The sequence below is a fragment of the Diachasmimorpha longicaudata genome, chromosome 1 (genome assembly GCF_034640455.1).
Source record: "Diachasmimorpha longicaudata isolate KC_UGA_2023 chromosome 1, iyDiaLong2, whole genome shotgun sequence".
NCBI lineage: Eukaryota > Metazoa > Arthropoda > Insecta > Hymenoptera > Braconidae > Diachasmimorpha > Diachasmimorpha longicaudata.
In genome coordinates this window covers 2,926,983-2,936,578 of record NC_087225.1, presented here as the reverse complement: position 1 = coordinate 2,936,578, position 9,596 = coordinate 2,926,983, and the positions used below count along the sequence as shown (strand labels likewise).

The window sequence follows — 9,596 nt, the reverse complement described above, 5'->3', positions numbered from 1 at the left end:
TGGCGCCATTTGATTCGTGAGACGATTTCCGATTTTTCTAGGGGTCCGCGAATTGTCCACAGTCGATTTTGTCGTTTTTCGCATTTTTCTCGGCTCGTGTGCCTCCTAGAGCAAAACGGGCCCTGATGTGGGATGACACCGTTTTTAGCCCATATCTTTGGAAATATCATAGCTAGAACACTTTGGCTAGCGCCCTTAGATTCGTGAGAGGAGTTCCGATTTTTCTAGGGGTCCGGGAATTTTCTAAAGTCGATTTTTTCGTTTTTTGCGTTTTTCTCGGCTCCTGGCCCTCCTATAGCAAAACGCGGCCGGATTTGGGATCACACCGTTTTCCCCCATATCTTTGGAAATATCACAGCTAGGACCATTTGGCTGGCGCCATTGGATTCGCAATACGATTTCCGATTTTTCTAGGGGTCCGGGAATTTTCTAAAGTCGATTTTTTGGTTTTTCGCGTTTTTCCTGGCTCTTGGGCCTCCTAGAGCAAAACGGGCCCGGATTTGGGATCACACCGTTTTTCGTCCATTTCTTTGGAACTATAATATCTAGGGTAATTTGTTCGGCGCTATTGGATTCGCGAGACGATTTCCGATTTTTCTAGGGGTCCGGGAATTTTCTAAAGTCGATTTTTTGGTTTTTCGCGTTTTTCTCGGCTCCTGGGCCTCCTAGAGCCAAACGGGCCCGGATTTGGGATCACAACGTTCTTCGTCCATATCTTTGGAAATATCATAGCTAGGGCAATTTGGCTGGCGCCATTTGATTCGTGAGACGATTTCCGATTTTTCTAGGGGTCCGCGAATTGTCGACAGTCGATTTTGTCGTTTTTCGCATTTTTCTCGGCTCGTGTGCCTCCTAGAGCAAAACATGCCCTGATGTGGGATGACACCGTTTTTAGCCCATATCTTTGGAAATATCATAGCTAGAACACTTTGGCTAGCGCCATTGGATTTGTGAGACGATTTCCGATTTGTCTAGGGGTCCGGGAATTTTCTAAAGTCGATTTTTTCGTTTTTCGCGTTTTTCTCGGATCCTGGGCCTCCTAGAGCCAAACGGGCCCGGATTTGGGTTCACACCGTTTTTCGTCCATTTCTTTGGAACTATAATATCTAGGGTAATTTGTTCGGCGGCATTGGATTCGTGAGAGGATTTCCGATTTTTCTAGGGGTCCGGGAATTGTACACAGTCGATTTTTTCGTTTTTCGCGTTTTTCTCGGCTCCTTGGCCTCTTAGAGCCAAACGGGCCCGGATTTGGACTCAGACCGATTTTCGCCCATTTCTTTGGAACTATAATATCTAGGGTAATTTGTTCGGCGCCATTGGATTCGTGAGACGATTTCCGATTTTTCTAGAGATCCGGGAATTTTCTAAAGTCGATTTTTTCGTTTATCGCGTTTTTCTCGGCTCCTGGGCCTCCTAGAGCAAAACGGGCCCGGATTTGGGATCACACGGTTTTTCGTCCGTATCTTTGGAAATATTACAGCTAGGACAATTTGGCTGGCGCCATTGGATTCGCGAGACGATTTCCGATTTTTCTAGGGGTCCGGGAATTTTCTAAAGTCGATTTTTTGGTTTTTCGCGTTTTTCTCGGCTCCTGGCCCTCCTAGAGCAAAACGGGACCGGATTTGGGATCACACCGTTTTTTGACCATATCTTTGGAAATATCATAGCTAGGACAATTTGACTGGCCTCATTGGATTCGTGAGACGATTTCCGATTTTTCTAGGGGTCCGGGAATTTTCTAAAGTCGATTTTTTCGTTTTTCGCGTTTTTCTCGGCTCCTGGCCCTCCTAGAGCAGAACGGGCCCTCATTTGGGATCACAGCGTTTTTAGCCCATATCTTTGGAAATATCATAGCTAGAACACTTTGGCTAGCGTCATTGGAATCGTGAGACGATTTCCGATTTTTCCAGGGGTCCGCGAATTGCCCACAGTACATTTATTCGTTTTGCGCGTTTTTCTCGGCTCCTGGCCCTCCTAGAGCAAAACGGGCCCGGATTTGGGATCACACCGTTTTTCGTCCATTTCTTTGGAACTATAATATCTAGGGTAATTTGTTCGGCGGCATTGGATTCGTGAGATGATTTCCGATTTTTCTAGGGGTCCGGCAATTGTCCACAGTCGATTTTTTCGTTTTTCGCATTTTTCTCGGCTCCTGGCCCTCCTAGAAGAAAACGGGCCCGGATTTGGGATCACACCGTTTTTCGTCCATTTCTTTGGAACTATAATATCTAGGGTAATTTGTTCGACGGCATTGGATTCGTGAGATGATTTCCGATTTTTCTAGGGGTCCGCGAATTGTCCACAGTCGATTTTTTCGTTTTTCGCATTTTTCTCGGCTCGTGGGCCTCCTAGAGCAAAACGGGCCCTGATTTGGGATGACACCGTTTTTAGCCCATATCTTTGGAAATATCATAGCTAGAACACTTTGGCTAGCGCCATTGGATTCGTGAGACGATTTCCGATTTTTCTAGGGATCCGGGAATTTTCTAAAGTCGATTTTTTCGTTTTTCGCGTTTTTCTCGGATCCTGGGCCTCCTAGAGCCAAACGGGCCCGGATTTGGGTTCACACCGTTTTTCGTCCCTTTCTTTGGAACTATAATATCTAGGGTAATTTGTTCGGCGGCATTGGATTCGCGAGATGATTTCCGATTTTTCTAGGGGTCCGGGAATTGTCCACAGTCAATTTTTTCGTTTTTCGCGTTTTTCTCGGCTCCTTGGCCTCCTAGAGCAAAACGGGCCCGGATTTGGTATCACACCGTTTTTCGTCCATATCTTTGGAAATATCATAGCTAGGACAATTTGGCTGGCGCCCTTGGATTCGTGAGAGGAGTTCCGATTTTTCTAGGGGTCCGGGAATTTTCTAAAGTCGATTTTTTGGTTTTTCGCGTTTTTCTCGGCTCCTGAGCCTCCTAGAGCCAAACGGGCCCGGATTTGGGATCACACCGTTCTTCGTCCATATCTTTGGAAATATCATAGCTAGGGCAATTTGGCTGGCGCCATTTGATTCGTGAGACGATTTCCGATTTTTCTAGGGGTCCGCGAATTGTCCACAGTCGATTTTGTCGTTTTTCGCATTTTTCTCGGCTCGTGTGCCTCCTAGAGCAAAACGGGCCCTGATGTGGGATGACACCGTTTTTAGCCCATATGTTTAGTCTGATGAATTTAATTTATTCACACAAACTGTTGGAAAGTCCAGGTAAAAGTTAAATAAAGTTGACACCAAAAATCACTTCACTCTAAAATTCATATGTATTTTTTAACACTTAATTTACACTGATATTAGAAAATTAATTTACAATGGACTGTGAACGAAGTTATTTTTTACGGAAATGTTGTGGTCTTGTAAATAAACTATTAGGATACGATTTACCGTTTGGCAATATGAACGTATACAAGGGTGAAAATAGTTAAAAAGGAAGAACGATATCTTTGTTGTCAAAAATACGGACACACAGACACTGACTTTGCGAAAGAAAATTGCCGGCTTATATGTAGAAAGTCCACGTGGACTTGGACAGAAAACTTGATGGATTTTCATTGGACAAGGAAAGTGTAAGAAGATTTCTATTCGTTTTAGTTATTTTGGGGGTGTAGTGGGTGACTAAGAGAGTGGAAAGGGAAAGGAGCCAAAGGTCTGGGACGTAGTTGGGTCCGATGAGTGCGAGTGACCGTCATAAAACTATAAACATGATGAGCAGGGAAATAATTTGGATTTTTCCAGAGTTTAGAAAGGTCTAATGAAGGTGCGCAAACATTGAAAGGTTGTTCCGGATCTGAAGGACGAGGGTTTGAAAAAGGTTTTGAATTTGGCAAATATTTCGAGAATTAAAATTTAACCGTCATAAATTGTTCATTTTTAAATTGAATGAAGTACTACGGAAATGAAGGATTATCCGGAACTATCGTTTTTATTACTGCAAGATTGAAAATATTTCGAATCCCCCAAAAGTAAGGGGAATTCCCCGTTGTAAAAATACCCCAACACGATGAACAATTCCGCGACGGAACATTCTCCCCTGTTGAGAAGTCATGATCAACATGTAGAGTCATCGGTGTTGGGTAGAGGAGCCAGCTTTCTCACGTTGCGTTCATAGGTCCCTTTGGCAGTTTTCACGGTGACTGTTCGGATGATACCATCAGTGCCAGCGTGAGTCTTGATGACCCTTCCTAATGCCCACTGCATTGGAGGCAGGTTGTCCTCCTTGATGATGACAATGGTCCCCTCCTTAATTTGGTGCTCCCCAAGTGTCCATTTAGATTTGACGTTGAGCCCGCTGATGTACTCTCGATGCCAGCGAGCCCAAAAGTCCTGCTTCAACTTCTGGATGTGTTGCCAGGTTGAAAGTCGATTCTTTGGAGTCTCCCGAAAGTCTGGAGCCCTCAGATTTGTAAGGGAGTCGCCAATCAAGAAATGACCGGGAGTTAAAGCGATTGGATCATTCGGATCCGTGGAGAGAGAGGTGAGAGGTCGCGAGTTTAGCACAGCTTCAATCTCTATGGTGAGTGTGTTGAACTCTTCAAAGGTGAGTAACTCATTAGTTACAATCCTCTTCAGGTGATGCTTGAAAGATTTAACTGCTGATTCCCAGAGTCCGCCAAAGTTTGGAGATTGTGCTGGGATGAAATGCCAACGGATTTCCTTCAATGTTGCAAATTGGAGAATTTTCTGTTGTTGATCCTCATTCATCAGAAACTCGTGAATCTCTTTCAATTCATTGTTGGCACCAACGAAATTTGTGCCATTATCGGAGTATATGTGGCTGCAAACTCCCCGTCGAGCGATGAAACGTCTTAAAGCAGCGAGAAATCCTTCAGTGGTCAAGTCGCTCACGATCTCCAGATGGACTGCTTTGGTGGCAAGACATACGAAGACAGCCACGTAGACCTTGATTCGACCTCTGTTGCGCACCTTCTTTTCCTTTATAAAGAAAGGGCCACAGTAATCGATTCCAACGTTGGTAAATGGGCGCGATTCTGTCACTCGAGCCGCAGGTAGGTTGCCCATGATATAATCTACGGAAGGTGGCTTGTGTCTGATGCATTTGACACAAGCCCTAACGATGCGACGAACTGAATTGCGTCCATCTAGTAGCCAGAAACGAAGACGAACAGCATACAATGTAGCTTGAGGACCGGCATGTAGTTGCAGTATGTGTTCATTCCTGATGATATGATCAGTAACTGGATGTCTTCTTGGAAGGATGAGAGGATGGCGTTGAGCATATGGAATATTTGCATTTGTCAAACGTCCACCCACTCGCAATAAATTATCTTTGTCAAGAAATGGAGTTAATTTTGCAAATTTAGCCAATGCTGATGATTTATTCTCAGTAGTCTGAGGGTGTTGGAGCTCCTTGATGATCGCTGCGAAGGTTTCCCTTTGCACCCAGTATACAATGGCGTGAAGAGCGGTTTGAAGTTCATCAAGGATTAGTAGGCCTCGACGACGATTTTTGAATCTCAAACAATAAGCAATTATACGTTGCAACTTGGTTATAGAAGAAGACCAGATATTTGATGACGTAGGACCAGTTGTCGAGGCTAAACAGGTTTCTATTGTAGATGCTGGTGATTTTCGTAAATCAGGTATATGAGATGAGAATTCTAGTTGTAGATTGGGCCATTCACTTTCATGACGTTGTAGCCATGTTGGACCGTAAACCCAAAGTGAAGGCTTGATAAATTCAGTTGGTGTTTGCCCACGTGACACCAGATCAGCTGGATTTTCATGAGTACGTACGTGTTTCCAGTTCTTAATGTTGGTTTTTTGCTGGATTTCTGCAACGCGATTGCTGACGAAGACTTGTAATTTATGTGGTGAAGTATTCAACCAATGTAAAACAACTGTTGAATCGGTCCAATAAAATATTTCATCGACTTTGTGGTTAATGGCTGCTTGTACGTTGCTGATGAGTGATGTTAAAAGTTGTGCCCCGCACAATTCTAAACGTGGTATCGTTTGCTCTTTCAATGGCGCAACGCGAGATTTTGCACAAAGTAAAGTGACTTGAATGTTGCCATGTTTGTCAACAGATCGGAGATACAGACAAGCTCCATACGCCATTTTGCTAGCATCGCAAAATCCGTGGAGTTGAATGTTCGTGGCTTCGATGATTAGAGCTCCCCGTGGGAATGTGAGTTTTTCCAGCATTGGAAGTTGTTTGTAGAATTTCAGCCATTCCTCCTGCAAATCTAGTGGCAAAATTGTGTCCCAATCCAACTTTAGTTCCCATAATTTTTGCATAAATGTCTTGGCAACAATTATGACAGGTGATAGTAATCCCAATGGATCGAATAATCTGGCTGTTTTTGACAAAATTATTCTCTTTGTTATTTGGTCAGCATCTAGAGTAATTTTAACGGAATATTTAATCGTATCAGCGGTTGAGTCCCAAGATACTCCCAGGGTCTTCAATGTTGTGGAATCACCAAGTTGGAGATGTTTATTAATATCCTCTGCTGGAAGGTCTTGGAGAATAGTGGGATCGTTAGATGCCCATTGCCGAAGATTGAAGTGGCCCAATTTCATTAGCCTTTCGAGTTCATTTCGAATAGTGATGGCTTCCTCACGAGTTTGTGCTCCAGTAATAAGGTCATCGACGTAAAAATCCCTTTTCAAAATTGTAGCTGCAGTTGGGTACAGGTGTTGCTCGTCATCAGCTAGTTGATGGAGGCATCTGATTGCGAGGTAGGGAGCAGCAGACAGTCCAAATGTCACTGTGTTGAGTTCGAAAGTTCGTATGGGTCCATCATCATCACGCCATAAGATCCTCTGATACTTGCGATCTTCAGGGCGCACGAGAACTTGTCGATACATTTTCTCAATGTCGCCCGTCAGAACGTATCGGTGTAAACGAAATCTTGTGAGTAGAGAAACAATGTCCTCTTGTATTGTGGGGCCTATGTGAAGTGCATCATTTAAAGAAATCCCTGTGTTGGTTTTTGCAGATCCGTCAAAAACGACTCGCAATTTTGTCGTTAGGCTGCCTTCCTTAAATATTGCGTGGTGCGGTAAATAATAACCGTGTTCAATTAGATTTGAAGTATTAATTTCAGTCATGTGCCCAAGATCTATATATTCTTGGATGACCGCTCTGTACCGCGTAGCAAGTTGAGAATCGCGATGGAATTTTTTCTCGCAAGATTTAAAGCGATTGTAGGCCCTTGATCTTGATACCCCGAGTGAAGAAATCTTCTCGTTGAACGGAAGTGCTACGATATATCGTCCAGTTGGGTCTCTCATCACATGTTCTTTGAAGTGTTGCTCACACGTGGTTTCTATAGTATTTAATTGATGTTTTTCCGTAGTATTCTCTATTTCCCAGAATTTTGTTAGATCAAATACTAAAGAGTTTGTATTTTGAAGATGACATAAGCGACGATGAGATGATGTAGACGTGGGAGCGCTTCCGCCAATTACCCAACCGAGCGCAGTCTGCATGAGGAATAGAGCGGGCTGATCTTTAGCGGAAATTCGCATTTTTGAGGATCCAAGAAACGAAAGGGTGGTGCCTGTTCCGAGTAACATGTCGATCGGAGCAGGTTGATGAAAATCTGGGTCCGCAAGTTTCAAATTAGAGGAGATTTTTATTTTATTCCTATCTAGTGGTTGGCCTGGTACCATTGTCGAAATAGTGGGAACCGTCAAAAATGTAATTGTTCGCTCTTCGTCATTGATTCGCGAACGTATAGTAGCTGTGATAATATGTTTTGTTGTCGTAGTGACTGTATTTAGAGCTCCAACTGATGTCGAGAAGTGTTTCTTTGGTAGTCCAAGTGACATTGCCAAACTTTCGGTAATGAAATTTGTTGTTGAACATGTGTCCAATAACGCACGACAGTCAATGAATGAGTTATTATTATTTAATACCTTCAGTTTGGCTGTTACCATCAAATCACACGTGGACGAGTTAACGATCAGTGTCGTATGGTGTGATGATTCAGCGAGGCTCTGTGTCTGGTCTAGTCAGGAAGAGTTGTTGGACCTTGTACCTGCAGTAGTGGCGGCTTGTTCCCTTGGCGATGCTTCTGACCGATGCAGAAGTGAGTTGTGGGGTTTCTTGCAATGTAGACAACTCCTGGAATTGCAGGTATTGACACCATGCCCTGGTGTGAGACAGTTGATACAAAGAGAGAGTTTTTTCGCCTCCTTGTAACGATCCAATGGTGTTAAGGTTTTAAATTTTGGGCATTTCATAATTGTGTGGTTTTCTTTACACACAACACATGAAACTGCTGTAGGTACGCTGGATGTTACAAAAGCTTGACGTCGTCCCCGGCTGTAACTCGATTTTTCCACACGTGCAGATGAAGTACTTACAGAGGAACAATGAGAACGATTTTCCAGGAATTCCAGTAGGCTGGTGTATTTAGGGAGATTGGAATCTTTAATTTTCAATTCCCAAAGATAAACTGTCTCTGGAGAAATTTTTGATTGTATCAGATGGATGAGTGGAAGATCCCATTGCTCCACCGGTTGCTTGAGGTTACTCAGCGCCCTAGTGTGCTGATAAAATGTGTCAACTAAATGACCTAGTGCCTCTGGTGTGTCTCTAATGAGTCTGGGATATTCTTGTAGTAGTTCCCAATGTCTGCGAACAATTTTCCTGGTATTGTCGAATTTTTTCTTGATGATCTCCAGAGCGGTGTCGTAGTTCTCTTCAGTGTTTGACAAAGATTCGATGGCCTTGGCAGCTCTTCCAGTTAGGAGACTCCGAAAATATTGTAGTTTTTGGACCTTGGATAAGTCCGAGTTCTGATTGATGGTACAATCGTATATATCCCAAAACGGATGATAACTCTCATATGAACCATCGAACTTGGGAATGTCAAGTTCAGGTAGTCGCATGAGTGATAGTAGAGATGCCGTTGAGTTTGGCGTAGCAGGAGCCCCCAGAGTATTACGCTCTTGTAGAGCAATTGGTGTCTCCGATCGCTGCAAACGAGAAAGTTGATGAAGAGCATCACCGACGACTGATTCATATTTCAATAGAAGTTCGAAACGTTTCGGTCCCTCTACTTCTGGATCTGCTTCCTCTAGCTCCTCTTGAATTTCTTCGAAACGTTGAAACCGTTCCTTCAAGTTATCCAATGCAAACTGGAGCCTTTCCGGAATGCGTTCTTCATTGGGTAATGACATGTACGAGTCCAATGTTGCCTTAAACATCGTGATGGATGCTTGGATGTTGCCCCGTTGACGTCTGAGCTTGCTGAGTCTGATCTCGTTCGCCATGATGAGATAACTTTACGATAGAAATTCCCGACACTAGTAATTAAAGCAATCAATATGCTTGTTGGCAACGATATGCCGGTAAAAGGTCAAAAGAATGAAAGTCCAATTTGATATTGCAATAATATCAACGATCAAAATGTTTATAAATTCCCGAAATCACTTGTTCACTAATCCGGCTCGAAGGACCAATTTATGTTTAGTCTGATGAATTTAATTTATTCACACAAACTGTTGGAAAGTCCAGGTAAAAGTTAAATAAAGTTGACACCAAAAATCACTTCACTCTAAAATTCATATGTATTTTTTAACACTTAATTTACACTGATATTAGAAAATTAATTTACAATGGACTGTGAACGAAGTT

The 9,596-nt window shown here is 43.2% G+C and overlaps 1 protein-coding gene across 1 annotated transcript; it reads right to left on the bottom strand.

The window, feature by feature from the left end:
* Positions 1 to 4,033: 4,033 nt before the first annotated feature.
* LOC135168980 (uncharacterized) lies at positions 4,034 to 9,232 on the bottom strand. Its single transcript, XM_064133626.1, has 2 exons — positions 7,993 to 9,232; positions 4,034 to 7,962 (listed from the first exon to the last, which is right to left on the bottom strand). The coding sequence occupies exons 1-2, from the start codon at positions 9,230 to 9,232 to the stop codon at positions 4,034 to 4,036; spliced, it is 5,169 nt and encodes a 1,722-aa protein (XP_063989696.1).
* Between the last annotated feature and the right edge of the window lie 364 nt (positions 9,233 to 9,596).